This window comes from Lactuca sativa, chromosome 7 (genome assembly GCF_002870075.4).
Source record: "Lactuca sativa cultivar Salinas chromosome 7, Lsat_Salinas_v11, whole genome shotgun sequence".
NCBI classification, from domain to species: domain Eukaryota; kingdom Viridiplantae; phylum Streptophyta; class Magnoliopsida; order Asterales; family Asteraceae; genus Lactuca; species Lactuca sativa.
In genome coordinates this window covers 68593197-68614105 of record NC_056629.2, presented here as the reverse complement: position 1 = coordinate 68614105, position 20909 = coordinate 68593197, and the positions used below count along the sequence as shown (strand labels likewise).

Genomic DNA, 20909 nt, shown 5'->3' with positions numbered 1-20909 from the left:
AAGCACCTCAATTGCTGTAGAAAATACAACATTCACCAGATCATAAAATATTTTAAACCTAAACCTAGATTCACTGTGCTTGTCTTTAACCCATTTCAAAAAAAAAAAAAATCTCTTTCAAAAAAACCCATCTTCGTCTTCATCCCCTTCGGACTCCTCTCCGTCGAAATCCTTTTCTTGATTTTAATTTTGTCCCCGAACTTGAATTCGTGTCCTTGATCTTTATTTTTACTTCATCTATAATCTTGATTTCATCCCTGAATTTGATTTTCACTTATCCACCTCTAATTATAAAAACCCAATTTCCTATCTCCTTACCTGATAACACCCAGGTATTTATTTTGTAACATTTTTCCTGATTCCAAGTATATGATTTGCCAAATAAATACAGTAAATAACATCATAGCTTTAACAACACACTTATTGCCATCTCAGTAGACATATTTGATATTAATTTCCCTTGCATCAACAGTAAAACCAAAGAAAAAAAAACATTTTTATTAAAATTCGACTTTGAAATTGTGAACTCCTTGCTTTATGGGTTTCCTGTCGAATTGAGAACGTATATCAACATAAACATCTGATACCTAGCTTATAATATAGAATTCTGTTTACATTTTTTAATTTCCACGGTTCATATACCTATATAATATTGAATTATGTGTATATTTCTTAATTTTCTTTTTTCTGATAAGGGTTATGTTATGACAGTCTGTCCTGATCAGTAACCGTTGATCTTGAGCCAAATATATAGCTGGTAGAACTTGTGGAACTTCGTCGTTTTTTTGCTGATGTGAATGCAGTTCCAACGTCTGAGTTATGTTTCTTTGCAGGTCCAACACTTATGACTTTTGCAGTCTCAATCTTACTCACACAATTAACAACATTCACAGGATCAAGATCCCCAATAACAGTTAGTCTCCCATCTTCTGTATCGACATGAATTGAGTGAATGCCCTGAAGCTGAGATAACGCCTCTATCACCTCCTGTTTTTGAGTTTGACTGCGTAAGTTGACTCCCAACACAATTTCCTGAAATGTACACCATAAATTTTCAAAGAAATATATAGGACTGAATGTTAGCACTCAAAAAGAACTGAGGATGATAAGAACCACTGCATTGAGTAGTGGAGTGTGATATTCATGTTGCCAGTTGCTTGCTATTTTTCATATGTTCTTCATAGACGAAGGGAAGGACATGTTGCCGGTTTTTGCCTACTTTTAGTTTTGTTGGTGAACAGTGTATTTTGGGTTTGGAAATGCATTTGTGTTCTTTGGTTGTTTTAGAATTACAACTCAAAAAGCTTTCTTGCTCTATTAATTTCTTGATTTGTAGCTGATCATGTTTCTTTTGTAAAGCCTATAAAGTAGGCTTAGTTTATCAATGAAGACATGGTTTTCCGCACCAAATTAAATGCTTTCTTGCTTTATTAGTTTCTAATAGTTCCATGCTTTTTTGGGAAATTATTTCAGAATGAGAATAAAAGAGTTGAAGCATTCTTATGATGTTTTTGTGACTTGAGGAAAAAGCAATACTTATATGTGAGGTAAGATTAAACTCATCACTTCTATCTACCAAGCATAATGCTGAATTTCCTTAATTTGCTACAGCAAGGAGAGAATAACTAGTGATCTAGATGTAAGTGGTCTTGATGCCAGGTCCACAAGTTCATGATCAACAGATATGTCCTCAAGCTGTTGGTTGTAAATTTGTGCATTGATTTCTAACACAAGGAAAAGTTGAACTCTTTCCTTTTATCTGCTAAACACAACATTCATACCTTTATTGTTGTGTCACTAGAATTGAACGATCTTGTAGATTTCATCGTCTTCCCAAGCATGCTTGATGGAAACTCCAAAGTTCTATCTACAAAAGATGATTTTGACATCTCTGGGATCTTGTAAATTTCCTCCTATTTGTTTTCCAAAAACACAATAGTCAGATTAGCAAAACCCAATTAAGTACACTACTAATAACCAGATTAGCATCAACCACCAAATGGTTAAACTATATTAAAATGGTTTGGTTAATCTGTTTGCTTATGTGAACTCATGTAACATTTGAAAACGAAAATAAAAAAGACACATTTCTGTCAAACCTAACACATGAATAATGCAATTGGACTGGGTGAGAAGTGTATCAATACCAAGAGAGAGAGATATAGGCTAATGAATCATGAAAGCCATGGTGGCTAATAGTTTCATAGTATTATCAAGGTGTGTTCAAAGTGTATTCAAGGTGTGTTCTTTACCCAAAGATAATGGCCTATTTATAGGCTGATTACATAGAGATTACATAGCTGGACAACACAGCTGTCCACTACAGTATCTCCCTAGCTTTACACCACCCACTACACTATGTCTAATACTAGTTTCATCATCATAATATGAATACTCATATAAATACATTCTAATAATTAATAAGTATATCAGTTGTATTTAATTTATACACAATTTTTATGATATAAATAAATCACAATGACCCTATTCATCTTATACCAACTGCATAGGCAGTGTACAAGACAACTTTGTGGGCCCTTCACATTATTAAGGTAACAACTTCATGCAAAAGAAAAAATAAGGAAATATTACAGAGAAAATTTACCAATTCAGGACCATGGATGATGCATCTAACAGTTTTCAACTCTGTAAATGATTGATTCAACTGCTTAGGTCGGCCTGTTTTTCTCCATCCTTGTACCTCTGAAACGATTTGTCATAAGATAAACTTTCTCTATTTGAAGCATAAATCTAAGTACATATGCATAGAATTAGCTTAACAAAATGGACATACCTATAAAGTGAATAGTATCACCAACTAAATTTCTAAACCAATCAGGAGTGAGTCTGTCCACCTCCATTAACTCAAAGAAATCACGGCGACAAAGATAATATGATCCTGTGCTGAGTTGAAATCCAGATAAATTTCCTCCAAGAATTTCCACCCATCCCTTGTTATTTTCCAATATTTCCTCAGCTACTTTATCATCAGTGTAAACAAGGCTTACACCACATCCATGTACCTCTAATCCACTCTTTACAACAATTGAGACATTTACTATATCTCCAACATTTAAATTGTTTCCAATTGGCCAATAGCTTAACCATATACCAACTTCATCAGAATCAGGTTTACCAAAAACTTTGGGGTTGTACATGAAATCAACACCATTGGTTGAACTGATTTTACAGAACCATGCACAATCATCACTTAATATTTTATATCTGAAAGTTACATCAAGTCCTTTGATCTTCCTGTTCTCAGGATCTGAAGGCACGTTAAAATACAAAGACGAGAATTCTGATACATACGTGGGCTTCATGTTTGGATCCTTTATGTCTGGCAGAGATGTGCTCATTATATCAAATTCATACAACATCTGTAACACACAAGGACTAGAATTCAGTCTCATATAATCAGTTTATAGGTGGTATGTAAATGTGCATGTGTGTGTTTATGCTTGTGCTTGAAAGAGATTCAACTAACCTGGATACATGAACTTCTGCCTTTGGTGAGCTCATCATCACCAATAAGGCACACCTCATGATTTTGATATTCTTTCAGCCACTTCATGTGTCCCAAATCATTTTCTTCAAGTTTGGCTACAGGCACCAATTTGATAAAGCCTTCGATTTCACACAAACTTATACAGCCTTCATAGCCAAACTCTTGCAATGTGAATCTAGGTGATTCAAAAGTTATTCTCTCCAGTAATGTACAGTAATATACATACAATTCAGCAAGTGTACTTGGCAGACATAGAAGCCATTTAAGTCTCGTGCAAAAACTCAAGTCAAGGACCCGAAGATTTCTAAGATGATTGTAACAAGGCAGGAACTCAAATAGACTATTGCATAAATTCAAGTACTCCAAAGATAGTTGCACACTGAAGCTCAGAGGAAAAGAATCAGTACACTCAAGATTGCAGTCCTTGAGGAACAGCTGTCGTATTGAATGTGGGAAGGAAAAGGTAGGCTGTTTTTCAACTCCTCTACTAAAAGCAAAAGCTTCTAACCCAACTAACAGATTTGTATGCTCCATCATGAACAGGCTTTTACACCCTGTCATGTTCAACACTGAAAGATTCTTTAATTCTCCAATTGTTTCACAAATATAAACCAATCTGTGACAGCTCCAAAGAATCAAAGTCTCAAGATGAGGAATCCTCGATAACTTGCGGATTTCGAATAGATTGTATGAATCTTTAAGATTTAGAATCTTCAATGATTGAAGAACCTGTTGCAAAAGTAACATGATTTATGTAGCACTAGATGTCTGCATAGAGACAATTAAAAACTAAGAGGCTACATGGATATGCAACAAATAGAGGATACTGAATTCCTTACCATGGGAAGTTCAAATACTTCCAAGTTGCTATAGCTCATATCTATAGCCACCAATTTTCCCATGGATAAGTCAGAGGGTATAGTTTTTAGATGGAAGCCAAACCAGCAGAGCCATCTTAAATCTTCTGAAACATTCTGGTAGGACCCATCAAGATACACAAAATTTAAGTGGAGCAATTTTAATTTATCCATCTTGTTAAGTGCATCTGTCTTGAGGTCTAATGACTGCAAATTTAGCATGAAGAGGGATTGTAAGCTTACATCATATCCAAAAATAAATTCACACAAGATTCCATGTGTTGAGAACCAATCAAGAATCTTCATATCCTAGATGATTGAGTGTGATGATTCAGGTTATAATTAGAGCCCTCCCCACCTCCACCATACACTACATGTACATGTATATATGTATACATACACTACATGTGCACGTACATGTATATATGTATATATTTATTCATGTACATATATATATATATATATATATATATATATATGTATGCACACACACAAGCAGACACATACACACACAAACACACGCCTGTGTGTATAAAGAGTGAATTAGAGGGTTATTGTTACTTGGCAAAGCAGGACATATCATGTGCCACTTCTTTAATACTATCATTTTTTACAAATATACTCATTTATAGCAAAAAGAATTTACAAAGCAACCTGCTTTTCTTAAACAAATTTCTTCATCTCCCTTTTGTACTTCCTTTTTCATATATATATACATGATCAACAGTATAAATCCAAAATTGATAGATAATCTAACAAAATAATAATTAAATCTAAAAACAAAAAAAACAAAACAAAACAAAACTTCAGTTTTTAGTTATTCTATCTTACCTTGACTGGAACCTCTGTCCTTAACATTTCCAAGTCAAGTGCTAGACCTTCCAATGTTTCTGAACCCTAAAAGGAAAAAAAAATGATAGACTTCAGAATCTAAATGAAATAAGAAGATGTGAGCATAAAAGTAGGTTTAAACATACATATAAGAAGCATATATATATATATATATATATATATATATATATATATATATATATATATATATATATATATATATATATATATATTACCTCTCCTTTGGTCAATATCTTATAAGAGTCACTATTAAGCCAGACTCTACTACGTTTTGCAGGGAATTTCAATGCTTCTTGACGAACTATGTCTTTTCCCATCTCCTGAAGCAAGCTATGCATCATCAGTTTATTGTTTGGCGAAACAGAAAGAAGGAATCTGTTGGATAGGATTTTGATCCCAGATATCGCATAGTAATCGGGCTCCAATATTTTTTCCACATAATCCTTGTCTTTTCCAATAAAGAAACAAGCAATATGCAAAAACAACTGTCTGTTAGACTCATGTGGCAACAACTCGTAGCTCCTAAGGAGTATACATTGAATTCCAGAAACAATCTCTTTTTCCAATGACCTCAATGTACTTTCCCAAAATGGGATGCTATTTTCCTCTGCTAGCAATCGACCCAGCATTGCAAGAGCCAGTGGATTCCCTTCACAATAATGTAATGCCTGTAGTGCAAGCTTCTTGAAACCTTCTGTGGGAAATTTGGATATTAGGGCATGATCACATAAAAGAGAAAGTGATTCATCATCATTCAATAATCTGATTGTGTACTTTTGACACCTCCAAGATCTGGACTCAAACCATTGGTCTGTGATTAGAACCCGGGATGTTATTATAATCTTACTTTGTGCATTAATCTTCCCAGTTCCAAGTAAAGTGACCAACTGCCTATGATCAGTAATGTCATCAAGAACAATAAACACTCTTTTTGTTTGTAAGGCCTCCTCAATCCTACATGTGACTTGAGAAACACTGGGTATTCTTCTATTCTTGCCTCCTAGAATATCATTCAGAAGTTGTTCCTGTAGCTGAAGCAAATCATCATATCTTTTACATCTGTCACTAATCTCTTCAAGAAAACTCATGTTGTCAAAAGATCTCCAACTTGAATTGTAAATATACTTGGCCAATGTTGTCTTACCACTTCCACCCATTCCACAAATTGCTAAAAAGTTGACATTAGGTTCATTTATAAAGGATTTGATATCCTTGTATCGAGTGGCCATCCCTGTTAGATTGACTGGAAGATGAAATTTTTTATAATCCAGTTTATTGTAAATGGTATCAACAATTTTCTTCAGAAACTCTGTTTCAGGCCTGTAACAACACGTAAAAAGTGAACATGTTCATTGGATGGAATTTAAATATTCATTGATATAACTGAATGAAAATTGAATAATAATAAACTTTCCAAATGTATCGGACATACTAGTATAGGCTTAAATTTTATTACCATTAGGTTTTCGAGAAAGATCAAAATTAAATGTTAAACACGATCCAAGTGTTTAGAATGATACAGCCATATAGAAGATTTCTTAAACTTAATTAAAATAAAATAAAATAAATTGATAGATTAATCAGAATATGAAAATTGTTTTTTCTAGTTTCCGGGTTCAAAAGAAAGCAAAGGGAAAAAATATTTTTTGTGTTCCGGAGTTGAAAGGAAAATAAAACTGCAACTTTACAATTATACCCCTAATGATAAATATATTACCAACACTTATGGCCAAGCATGATGATGAATCCACAAGGGTAATTTAATCATTTTATGTTAGTCAACACCATTCTTGTGACAATAACAAACATTAAGGACAATATGCGTACAAATTGAAAACTCAGTAGGGACCATTTTTGTAATTTACTCCAAAAAAATAAAAAAATAACCATCACATTTTGTTAATTAAATTACTTTTTCACCTACTTCTTCAAACATCCCAATCCAACAGAGATCTTTTTACGGTTCTTATCTTAAATTCATTGACATCACATGCTTAACAACTAAAGCTTACCAGGTCATAATTTGAAGTAGAGGCCAATATTTAGCTAGAAGTTAACTTTAATAAACCTCAAATTATTGGATCAAAGTAGCATCTTTAATCTTTAATAATAAATAACCTACAAGAAGAGACAAAAGGCATACCCGGACAGAATCAAGCCAGCCAAAAGAGCAACCTCCTCAAGAGCTTTCTTCCACAAGTTAACGTTGTACTCTGTCCACCTTGAAGAGTCTTTGACTTGGATAGCAAAGGTTTTATTGTGTTTCCCCACATCAGAAGGATCAACGTGATAAAAAACAGGTAAAACGAGTTGATTGCACTCCTTCCTTTGTTCCAGGATCAGCATAAGCTCATCAAGACACCAACTGGAAGTAGCATAGCTTTGTGACAATACAACTATTGAAGCCCTAGATTCTTTAATTGCTTTCTCGATCTCTGGTTTCAGTTCTTCACCTCTGTTGATATCTTCATTATCCCTAAAAGTACTGATTCCAGCTTGCGTTAGTTCCTTATAAAGATGATCTGTAAAGGAATGTCGAGTATCTTCACCTCTAAAGCTTAAAAAAACATCATAGCTATTAGCATTAGGAGCAGGAGAGGCCATAATACTAGAGGAAGAACTGGAAGCCATTGAAACTGGATCTTTGAGGATGGAAGATGAGGTCTTCATCTCCCTGTTAAAATACAAAAAATAAGCAAGTGGGTTTGTGGGTGCAGTTATAGTCAAAGAAAAAAAAATTAATTATGAAAAATATTACCCACTAGCCATTGACACCAATGAAACACTAACACGTTTTCAATTAAACCTTCTGCAATTCTTATTCTATCAATGAAATCACATATATTTCTTTATTACACAACTAGTGAAAAACCCGGGCTTCCCAGCGGGTTGTTTTTTGTATTTTTTTTTTATTTTTTTGGTATTGTGTTGTAACAAATTTGACAAAAATTATCGAAAATACATTGTGTACAATTCAAAGAAATGTTTATGTGTGTTTATCTGATTTAACAACAAAACACTATATCTAACACTTGGTAAAAACATAATAGTTTTACAAAGGGTATATTGAGAATTTAAATGATTTATTTTCATTGTTTTTTTTGGTGTAGATTTTTAACATTTGAGTCTACCTATAGCTATTAATGATGAAGTTTGTATTCAACAACAACGAATAATATTCAAATCATTCAAACATAAAATGCAAATACCTGTATGTATCCAATCCACACATACATTTCTTGATAACTTTGAGAGTCATTATAACCCATCTTTGAATGGCTTGTAATTCGGGAATTAAAATGCTAAGAAATAGTTAAATAGGGAGGGAAAATGAAAAAAAAAATTGTTTTTTTACGATGTAGCGAAATTGATATACCACACAATGAAAAGTGTATTTTACTAAAAACCACTAAATGCTAAGAAACATTGAAATAATTTAAAAATACAAAAAAAATGTTATTTTGGACCTTGTAGTGAAATTGCTATACCACAAGGACCAAAAGTGTATTTTAACAAAAAAAAATATTGTTTCACTATTCCTAACATCGGCTAGTTTTAATATGTATACTAGGTGTAAAACCAATGTATTACGTGAGTCTATTTAAAAAAAATTAAATATGAAATTTTAACAATTTGAAAAGTTTGAATTTATAAGAAAAATATGAAATTTTTTTAATTATTAAAATTAATGAAATTTTAATACATTGAATATATTACATATATAAACCCTTTCAAATAAATCTCTCTATCTCTCTATTCTAATAAAAGAATAATTTTATTCGCCTTTTGACATGTGTCACCCTATTAGGCCTTCTAATTAATGCATATTTTATTATCTTTTTGTCATGTGTCATCTTATTATGTCTCCTAATTAATGCTTGTCTTTTCCATTTCAAATTTCAAAATTTAAATTTCTCATCCTAATTAAATTAAATCAATAACAATATAATAAAAATTAAAATAAAATTAATACAAATTATAAAGTCATAGAATTTCACATATTTATTTAAATCGATGATTATAATTTTATATAACTAAAAAATCTATTAATTAATAATATATTTAAAATAATTGATTAATAATTTTAATTTTTTACTATAAAAGTTTAATAATTTTGTAACCGTGGTTCTCACGGATTATAAACTAGTACCTTATATATTACCTTACATATTAAATGTGGGATTTTAATTTAATAAAATGAAAAACACAAAAAATGACAAGTGAAAATAGAAAATTCAAAAATTCTAGAAAATGTCATGCGTCCAAGTGAAGGAGAAGAGGACATTTGGCAAAAAGATTTTGATTTATTAGGGAGGATATTAATGTCAATCCAAAATTATTTTACAGTTCGAGTAAATTAAAGTTCTTGTCTATGTAGAATAATCATTTTGCCCTATTATCTCCTCCTTTTTGGCCGTTCATCTTGAAACCCCTAAAAAATCGAAATCCCAAATCAAAAACTCATTTTTGATTGCCTGATTTAAAGCTAGAGCGAGAATTAAGTATCAAACCAATGCCTGTTGCGGAATTGACTCCGCTTAAATCCCTTTTTTTCCTTGAAGCTTCATTTACATTCTCCTAACATTGTCTTGCTTCTTTCCTCTCGATCTCGAATCCCATTCTAACTGAGTACTTTTGAAAGCACGTAACTGGAAAAGGAAAAGACAAAATTGCAAAAATGGTCCCTGTGGTTGGTAAATTTATGTGCTTTCGGTCGAAAAAATTTGTTGTTGTACCAATGGTCCAAAATTGTATCTTTCTATTGTTTTTGGTCCCTCACACTAACTTCCGTCCATGTATGTTGTTACCTGTAGTAAAGAAGGGGGTATTTTTTTCTTTCCACCCACAGGGACCGTTTCTGCAACCTTATTCAAAATAAAAGCAAGATCTAGCTACCTCACTCTTCCATCTTCGACCTTCACAAGCTTCATCTTTTTCCCTACTCATCCTCTATGTTCACAACCTCTTAGACATCAACAATCGAAATGGTGATGTGTTTCTATTGCAATGTTGTGGTTGTTCGTACCTCCTGGACATCAACAAACCCCGGTCGGAGGTTTCTTTCCTACCCTCAATAGGTAAGTGTTCCATTTTGGTATTTTACCCTCCTTTTGGAAAATCACCCTCATGTTTATCTTCTTTTTAATCTTGAAGGGTTCCAGATGCATATTCTTAGGATGGATTGATCCTCGAATATGTGCAAGATATATGCTAATAATACCCGGATTATTGAGAAATATCAACAAAACAAACTATCAAGTGGCAAAACTGAAGATGTGTTTTTTTTCAAGTTGGGTACTGCTTGTGGTGGTTTGGGTGTTTTTCATTTAAGGTTTAGGAACTAGGACCCGTGTAGTTGCTTAGAATTTTCGGTGTTTTTGGATTATGATATTTTAACAGGGGAATGTGGTAGTTTTTTGCTATTTGATATTGTAATATCGATTTACAGTTATTTTGGACAACTTCATAAATATGTACCCTTTTGATGGTTGTAATAACAATGTAATGTAGTTATCACCTAATTTTAATGTGTATTTGTTGTTTCATAACAAACTCATCAAAGCCTCTAAATGTGCTAAACCATTAGAAATACATCATAAACATCATTCTTTAACAATCACAAAAGGTTGACATTAAATTCATGACCAAAAGGGCTAAAGGAGCAAAATAAAACCATGAAAAGAATCTAGCACCAAACCAGTACATCCAAATGCACAAAGTAGTCCTAAACCAAAAGATAAGTTTTTAAACAAACACACTAACTTGTGCCTTAACTGCCACATATATTCCCTCTTTGACTGCTTCTTGCATTCCTCCTTGACTGCTTCCTGCATTCCCTCCTTGACCCTTGCAAGTCCTAAAGTTATGACCCTATTGTTGTATTTCCCACATTTACACCATGCTTATGCTTCTGACTATCATACTTTTCATTTGTACTTCTCTTTCTCTTGGTCTATTGTCTCCCAGTTTGGGTGTGATGTCGTTATGGTGTTAAATTCATTGTACATGTACTTTTTGTCCACATGGCTCTACCCTTTATAGGGGTTTAAAGTATAAGAGTAAGCTTCCTTCCAAGCTTGCAGCCAATACACATTGTTGACATAAGTGTAAATCTCCCCAACTTTGTCTCCACTATCAGCCATTTCATGTATTTTAGCTATGGTGTAACATCCCGACTCCCATGTATCAATTTGAAGTTTAAATTTGACATTTTTAGAACCTACTCGACGAGTTGGTTGCACCAACTTGTCGTGTAGAGACGGATATGGCCGCATGGTTTATAGAACCTACTCGACGAGTTGGAGGACCCCAACTCGACGAGTAGGTTTTGTGCATGAAAACCCTAATTTTTAGGATTTTCACCCTATTTAAAGGACCTTAAGTCCTTCCTCCTCATCCTCCTTACCACCTTTTCACGTCCAGAAGAAAACCCTAAGCGATCTAACCCCATCTTGAGTGTTTAAGAGGCTAAAAGTGTGTTGTTGGTGCATTTCATAGAGATTTGAAGAGCTAGCAACTTGGAATGAGAAGTGGCTTGTAGATCTAGTATCTACATCATCTTGGCATCCATTTGAAGGTATCAAGTAATTACCTTGATCGTTATAGTGTTAGATCTCATCATTCAAGGGTTTAAGGCCATTTCTAGCATATTTGTGGGTCATTTCTGATATTGAGTGTGATTTGAAGTTGTAACACCAGATCTAGACTCCTCTAAGCCCTTATGGTCATAAAGTTATCGAGATTATCAAAATTTGGCCCTTCTTTTTGGCTTACACCTCTTCCTTAGCTTCATTTAGGCATCTAAGACCTTGTATGCACGTAAAGTTTGTAACTTTACATGGTAACTATGCTCTAGGAAGCTAGATCTATAGTTTGGAGCTTTGGGGTGGCTTAAAAATGTCTAAATGAGAAATGGATGAAGGAACTTGATGATTTTGGTAGCAAACTCGATGAGTTAAGATGGGTTTTCCCACTTTCTGGATTCTACATGAACTCGGCGAGTTAGCAAGGTGACTCGACGAGTCGGTTAGGGTTTTCCCCGACATATTGGACATTGCATAGGCTCGATGAGTTGTATGGAAACCCGACAAGTCAATAGGGATTTTCCCAGTTCTTTGAGTTTTGGAGGAACTCGACGAGTCCGTAAGTTTCACTCGACGAGTCAGGTCAACATGGACTGTTGACCTTGACCATTGACCTTGCCTTTGACCAAGGGTTGACCAGTTTGACTTATGGGGGTATTTTGGTAAATTGGGTATTTATGGAAGTGGATCATTGGCGGTTGTAAGTCTTGGTGTTTGGAGCCGTATTTCGGAAGTTTGACATTTCACTTCTGATCGACATTGTGAGGTAAGTTGTCCTCACTATACTAACAGAGTTAAAGACACCAATGTCGGCCCTTTTTGGATTATTTATCCAGGTTTATTGCATGTTGATATGATTAGTGACCTATTTGGTTGGTATCCTGGTATATAGGATGTTGCTATGTTAGTGAACTGCTAGGTCGGTATCCTGGTATATAGGATGATGCTATGATTAGTGATCTGTCAGATCAATTTGACTGTTATATATGCTAGCATTTGATATTTATGTGTTGATTGTGTGATTGGGGATGGGTTAAGGAGGACTGCTTTGTGCTGAAGGCAAACAAACCCAGGGCAGACCAGAGAGACTACAGGCCCGGTAAGGGCGTACTAGTCAAACCGGATGCCCGGCGAGCGGTCCGGATAGGATGAAGGCCCGCGAGGCGGTCCAAACGTGCTGATGGCTCGGAGAGCAATCCAGACTGGTTGATAGTCTTGTGAGGTGATCCAGTCAGGCTGATTGTTCATTATTCATGTTGTTTGTGTACTTTTTATTATATGGCTATGATTGTATGGCGTTTGTATTTTGGGGAAACTCACTAAGCTTCAGGCTTATAGTTTTGGATTTTGTTTCAGTTACTTTAGATGATCGCGGGAAGGCGAAGGCATGATCGTGCACCTCCTCGCATTTTTATGATTTTGTTTTTGGGATACTCTGATATGAAACTATTTTGAAAACAATTTGAAATAAATAATGGTTTCTGTATGTTTGAAACAGTTTTAGATTGGCTAGAATTTTATGGATGTTACAAGTTGGTATTAGAGTCTTGGTTTGAATGAATTAGAGGAACACTCATGTGAATCCAGTCTCAAACCAAGGACAAAGATTTTTAAAATGATTTTCAAATGGTTTTCAAAATGCTAAAGGAGGACGCAGAGTGTACGATCAGCCAGAGTCAGCGAGTAGACCCCAAAATACCATACATATATGTGTTATTAAGATATGATAGAACAACTTGCTAGTACTAGGCTAGGGATCTACAAGAATTGCATGATAGAATTGTCTGATTATATGATGCCTGATAGCCTAGGGTCTTCATTATATCAAATTAACATAATTATTGCAGTTGCTTAGTGTATGCATCATAATTTATACATAATTAAGATATTATAGCCTGAGAATATTTGGTTTAGCCTTATTTCCAATTCCTTGTTTGGTTGTGGGTTAGAGTAGGACCGAGTATTCAAATGTCTATAAGGTCCAGTGTTATGTATGGCTACCATACACTAGTACTGCAGGGTTGGTGGAAGTTGTTGTATTAGGTGTCTAAGCCCATAACTATTTTGGTATGTACTTGACCCAATTACGAGCATGGTCCTTTTGGGTTGCCTTCACCATAGCAACTGATAGGATGAACTAAGGAGAAAGAGGATTAATTATGATTTATTAATATATTATAAGAATAATATATTAAAAGAGAAATCATATTGTTTAATTAAGATTAGTCAAGAATTAATTAAGAATTAGTTTTGTGACTAATAGAGATTAATTAAATAAAGGGGACTGATATTGCAATTATATGATAGTTGCAATTGGGCTATAGATTCCTAATGGAAAGGGGATTGGAAGAAATCTATGGGAAGCCTATATGTATTTTGTCCAAGGGATTTCTAAAGGGACTCCATGAGTTACTTAAGGCCTAAGCAGAGAATTAGGGTTTCCCATGAAACCCTAGCAGCCCTAACAAGTATAAATACACCCCATCACTAAGGGATTTTTGGCCAATGCTTCTAAGAAACCCTAATGGCCGAAAATCTTCCTTCTCCTATTTTCTCTTTGTTCATCTTGTTGCTCATGGTGTTTGTGATTCCATTAGAGGTGCAACATTTGAGGCACTAAGCTTTCAAGAGTCAAGATCAAAAGGAATTGAGATTGTTATTGCTACATAACAATCAAGGTAAGATCTAAACCCTAATTCATATGTTGATTTGATTATTGTATGATAGATCTAGGGTTTATGCGCTTTGGATGATTATTGCATTTTTATTAGACAAACTAGATCCAAAGCTGTAGGGTTTGAATGTACACCATAGGATTGATGTTTTGCTTAAAACCCATCAGTGGTATCAGAGCCTAGACTGTTTGTTTGATGTATTTGATACTTTACATAATCGTTCAATCTGAAAATCACGAAAATCTACATTCTGGAGCCTAAACTCGCCAAGTTCACTGGTAACTCGACGAGTCCATCCCTGACTCGACGAGTTGTAGGTCAGCTATTGATTTTGCAGGATTTTGACTTGTTTTGGCTGTGGATAGTTACCAAAAACGTTTTTATTGATAAAATCCGATTTTTATTAATTTGGGGTGATTATCCTTACCAAAATAGAAGATAATTGTCAAATTGATTAGATAATCATTGTCTTATGTGATAAACTTGGTTTATTTGAATTATTTGATGAATTATCTTGTAAGTAATTGAATTAGGTCAATTTTAGATAATCACCAATTATTTGATTAATTAGATTACTTGTAATTTGATCTAGATAGTTTTGAAAAGTTTCAAAATTTGTCCTCAAGTTTTGGAATTTAAAATTTTGATTAAAAGTTTAATTTTGAAATATTAAATTCTAAAACCCTAGTTTTTGAAAAGTTCAAAAATCACCCTTATGGTTTTATTAAATTAATTAAAGTGTATAATTAAAAGAGGGTTAATAAATCAATAATGTAATGGTTTATATTTAATTAATTAATAGTATAATTTATTAAATTAAACCACATAGTATTTTAAGAGTATAAAATACACCCTTATACTATATAAAATTAAAAGTCTAATATTATATATGTATGAGTAAAGAGTCAGTCTTACCGTTAGTAGGCCTCATTCACCAAGCTAGTCTCTAAGGGGTGTTCAAGGAAATTGCCTATGAAATGGTGAATGGGTATCCACTCTTACCCACCGCACTCTTGACTAGTGGAGGGTCATTAGCCGAATGGGTAGGATAGGACACAACTTTCCATTATAAGTGTAATGAAATATGAAGTAACTAAGCGCTTTTATAAATTCCCAAATCTTAGTTACTTTAGAAAAAATGTGGAATTGGTGCTAATCCATGAAATTGCACATTGCACCTTGTTGGTCGATTAGTGGAGCGTGTGTGGTTAACCGGCACACTAATATGGGACCAATGAAGGATGGAAATGGGTAGCTTGATGTTTATCATAGATCAATGGGGCGTGTATGGTTAACCGGCACATTGATTAGGTTATTTGTAACATCGAGAGTACCAAGCTAATTTACATGGTTATCCACACCTTACCTTCAAATGTTATGCAATTTGGATTATGACATCCCTATTCCAAATTGTAGAATATTGTGTTGGGTCCTAGCCTTAATATGTTATTTGGGTGTTTTATTAAGGACTCAATCAACTAACTTGAATTTTCTCCCCTTTTGTAGATGTCAACGTCTGACAACTATGGTCTTCCTGAATCCGTTGGAAAAAGTTTTCCACTTGAAGATGGCATTCCACGATTGGATTGTGGAAATGGAAATCACTCTTCACTTCCTCCACCTCCTCTAATAATTCTCCCTGACCCACATGTTCTAAGACTTGAAAAGTTCAAGGTCACTCAAACCCTATTGGCGAAAAGACATGAAGATGGAAAGTCGGTATGCGCTCATGTCTTGGATATGAAGTTGCATATTGATAGATTAGGAATGCTAGGTGTCAATGTCTCAGGGAAGTTGGCTATTGACTTGGTTCTTCAGATACTTCCTGAATCATATGGTAAGTTTGTTAGAGAGTACTATATGATGAACCACGATGTGACCCTCATTGATTTGACTTATTTGCTTATTGTTGTTGAATCAGAAATGATTTGGCACACTGGTCGAGCAAATTTGTCTGATAAATCAATATCACAACCTTCTATGGACAATGGCAACATCAGAGGTCCAGAAAAGTTTTCTCTACGTAAGAGAAAGCCTGAGTCTGAGATAGTCCTGTGTACCATTCTAGAAGAATCCATATGTTTCTACTGCCAAAAGAAGGGCCATTGGATACGAAGTTGCCCTGACTACCTGAGAGATCTAAGAGATGGGAGAGTCAAGATGTATGACTCTACTTCAGGATCGAAGATAAGAAAGGAAGCTTAATGGAAGATGTGAGCTGAGTCTGATTGCAAAGAAATAGATTTCAATCGCATGATTCGATGACCGGATTTTTGGAGCTGCTACTTTAGAGTTATTGCTTAGGAATATGTAATAACATAGTTTTCATTTGAATTGCGTTGTAAGGACAAGTTTTTCTGCAATAAAATAAATTTTTGATTTTGTCTTATTTACGTTTCCTTGCAATGTTATTATTGAAAACTAATGTTTGTTTGAAATGGATGAGATTCTTAGATTATGTTATTCATGGAAATATCAAAATTTACCAAGAAAGTTTCTTATCGCCCAAGTCTCAATTTGACAAAAACTTGGAATCATACAACTGGTATTGTATGATGAATGAGAAACTTCATATTTGGGAAATTTAAGACCAATTCCTTGACAAAGAGTCGAGTGAAGGACTGGAAGGTCTGGCACACAATGTTATGCTCTAGTCAAGTCCACCATAAATAACAATAAGATTATTCATCATGATTTACTGAAAGCTTAGTAAACATGGTTATGCTTACAAGATTAAGTGTAATTCTGAATCATTGAAAAGTTTCAATGAATGGCAGAACGGATAAGAAGCATCAATTAGGCAGAAAGATAAATGGTTCTCCAATCTAAGAAGAAGGGAGAGTACTTTTGTATCGTGTTTTATGATCGTCTTAAAGATTATAAGAACCATATTACAATTCATCATCTAAGGACATCTTAGTGCACTAGTATGGCTGAGAAGAGAAATGGGGAATTGTTGAAACGGTTAAGTCAATAAGATGAATCGTACTTCATACCAAAATTAAATCTTAGAGTCATACTCCAAGATTGTGACTTGAGTAACATAATCTTAAGTAGAAATGTTCTTATACTTGCACATTTTGGTAAGTTGTGATGTCTTGAATAAGACAAAGACCAACTAGTACCAAATTGTGTGTAGGTTTTGTCTTGATAAAGACACACGCTAACTCTTGAATATCTGTTTGTCAAGAAATGTTTCTTGACAAGAGAATCTTATATGTCAAGAGGTCAGTGGGATTCAAAAGATCTTGAAACGTTTCAAGAACTAATCAAGAGTAAACCTATTGTTAATCACTAGCACACGACTACAAGTTTCTAACCTATCGTGTTGACAGATTGTTGTTTCTATGCCATTCCAGTAAAGATGATTATGCATATTATGAGTTATACAAGTTCTCAATAGGATGCATAAAGGCAAGCACCTTGTTCAATGAAAGTACATTGACTAGTATAGGTGAGCTACTAAATAACTTGGAAGCAACGGTGGGACCCTTGATGGCAAGAAATTAAGAATGGACAAGTTCTGTCCATAAGAGTTTGGATTTGTCTTAAACATTATCTTGTGATTATGGTTATGACAAATTCACATGGATAGGAACACATGCACCATAAAATCTAAGTGTCATAAGGTTTCTCTCCATTTCATGAAAATGATTGTGAGGAAATGCTTTCACTAAGAGAGATTTTAAGGAGATAGCAATTGTGTAAATTGCATTATCAAATTCGATTATGATTACGACATCCCTCTTCATAGTTCGAATTGTGAGATTTGGCAATTACTTTAAACATTTAAGACTTATTGCTATAAGTGCTAAAATTGTTTAGACACACATATGAGGTATCTAAGGAAAGCTGTATGAGTTTGAGAAGCTTAGATAAAGGCTTATCGAAGCATATTGTATTAGAAGTATGAACTTTAGAAGTCAATAAGTATTGCTTTTTGGAAGTCCAACTGTTTTCTGAATACGTGTCAAAGCTTGTGGGAGCATAAATGTTATGTTGGTATGGATATAATTATCATGTTAGTGGGAGCATGATTATTATTTGAAGTGTTGTGAGTTAGCAATATTAATTATAGAAAACAAAAGTTTCACTTTGCAAAGTTGTAAGGGTTAAAAAGCTGTTTTGCTATAATTAAGGGAGAAAATTTTATACTTCATTTCAAAATCTAAAAGCTTGGATCGAGAAATTTTAATTGAATTTAGTCAAAGGACATATACGGATGTTATGTTGAAAAAGATTCAACATAAAGGAATTCTATATATGGAAATACTATAGCAACAAACTGGTAAAGTATCACGTTTTTCATTATGAATAGTGTCCAATACGCTTCGGGTATAGGATCGATTACATATGCTTTAATATTCCACTACAAGAAAAATAACCTTTTACGACGCGCAAACCATGACACTCATTGATTTATGTTACGCAATGGAGAGTGACGTTAAAAAAGTGTCATCTCTTCAGAAAATTTAAGGATTTAGGTCACGCATTATTGCGTGCCTTTAAATTAGTGTCAAAAGAAAAAAAAATTAAAAACACGGAGGGCGCTGTACCTTAAATGCGCGCCCTCTATATGTGTCGCTTTATAATTTTAATGAACGCGCGTTCCTTAGTTACAAGCGGGAAAAGAAAAGCCAAAAAATTAGAAAAGCCCGCTACCCTCCCTGCCCTAAGCATTTTCACGCATCTTTCATTCTCCTCACACTGTTGTGCAACTTCTCAATCAAAGATCGAAGGTTAGGATTTCATCTCCATCTCTCGACTTCATCATCTCAATCAAGAAAAAGGGCTTCTGATTTCCATTCATCTACTTCATCGTTGCTGTAATTTCACCTTCTTCATCTCTCTGCTGTTATTGAGAATACTCGCCAATAGTTTTCTTATTCCCCACTCGATGTTGAAATTTTCAGAAAAAGCCCTAATTAAGTATTATACTCTCAAGTCTCAATATTAGAATCCAAATATTAATTCTCGTTTGTTTCTTATTCCCCACAGATAAAAAGAAAAAGGGGAATTAGAATGACGAAGGTAGCGGGAGTTTTGGTCCGGTGGTCGTGGTTCATCTATCGAGAAAGGAAGATGGGAACGCAAGCAGCCATGGTGGTCGATGATTGAAATCAATCGAGAAAGGGGAAGCACCTCTGGTGCAGGATCGATTTGACAAAAAGAGAAGGGAGAAGCAGCGAATTCTTTCTTTACCATTCCCCATTTCTTTATCATATTTCTTTTCATAAAATGGTCTCTTTAGATGGAATCAGAGAGGTTGCTAAGAAAGGAATTGACTGGAATGATGTTGATAATTGGGTTGTAGAAGTTCAGAACATGCTTAAGAAATGTGCACATAAAGTGTTTGTAGAAATGCCAAAGAGAGAAAAAAAAGTGGTGAAACTGTTAAAACTATGGTGACAATATTGAAGCTAAGAGGTTCTTCACCAAATTCCTCCATAATGAGGTACTCCATGAAATTAGTATCAATCTAAATGTATCTGTTCTTTTTGCACATGTTTTTATCTTATAAGGAGTTCAAATTATTCATTTGCTTCAAGATTTATTCATATTTGAACAGGTGGAAGCAAGCATTGAATATACTTGTTGGCATGAAGGTCCAGGGAAATTATGGTATTTAACACAATATGGGATGAATCTCAAAGCTACTCTACAGTGTCAAGGCTAACAAATTTCTTAATAATCCCACAAAATTTATTGTCCTTGCACTTCACGTTTCAATTTATACCATAATACCATTAACCAACACTAAACCTTGCATACGAAGAAAACCTGAAAAACTTCATTTGACGGATTACAATATAATCTTATTGATCACACTTCTAACATCGATTCAGCTCGTTTCACATCAGGTGTGTTTTCATTACTCAATGTATTTGATTGCAGCTATTTTCTCAGGACCTGAAACATTATTCCACCTGATAACTTCCCCTGTCACCTTCTTCTGTGTCCCTGGTGCAAAATCTGCTGCATCCTGTAAAATTTGTAAAATTGTAAAATCAATGCAACAATAAAAAAGAATGTCATTACTCATTACTATGTTTAGTTCTATTCTAAGAGATCATGTTTCTATTGGCCCAAAAGATATAAAAAACAATTAACTGGTAAAGAGAGAAAAGAATGGCAACGATTGAGATCATGAAATTAATATTTTTTTAAAAAAATAAAAAAGATACCTTTCTCTCTTGTGATGATGTATCAGGGAGTGCAACTTGCTCCAAACTTTGTTGTAATTCAAGGCGATATTGTGCATTTCTGAACATATATCCAGTCATCAATACACTGTACATGAGTTGTGCTAGATTCTCAGCAACCTATTAACAATACAATACAATACAACACAGTGTAAGGTCTTGCTTTTTATTTTTTACTTAATGCAAAAAAGATGTTTCTTTTTACTTGAATGTAAAAAGATGTTTCTTTT

General features: G+C 34.1%; 1 protein-coding gene across 2 annotated transcripts; it reads right to left on the bottom strand.

Moving 5' to 3' along the window:
- Positions 1 to 472: 472 nt before the first annotated feature.
- On the bottom strand, positions 473 to 7902 carry LOC111879792 (disease resistance protein RUN1). Of its 2 annotated transcripts, none has more exons than XM_023876224.2 (9): positions 7361 to 7902; positions 5433 to 6537; positions 5197 to 5262; positions 4348 to 4572; positions 3488 to 4237; positions 2795 to 3380; positions 2606 to 2703; positions 1782 to 1913; positions 473 to 1032 (listed from the first exon to the last, which is right to left on the bottom strand). In XM_023876224.2, the coding sequence occupies exons 1-9, from the start codon at positions 7885 to 7887 to the stop codon at positions 703 to 705; spliced, it is 3819 nt and encodes a 1272-aa protein (XP_023731992.1). In that variant the 5' UTR covers positions 7888 to 7902; the 3' UTR covers positions 473 to 702. The 2 variants fall into 2 exon arrangements, with proteins under 2 accessions (XP_023731992.1, XP_042752220.1); XM_042896286.1 differs by having other exon boundaries at positions 2606 to 2694.
- Between the last annotated feature and the right edge of the window lie 13007 nt (positions 7903 to 20909).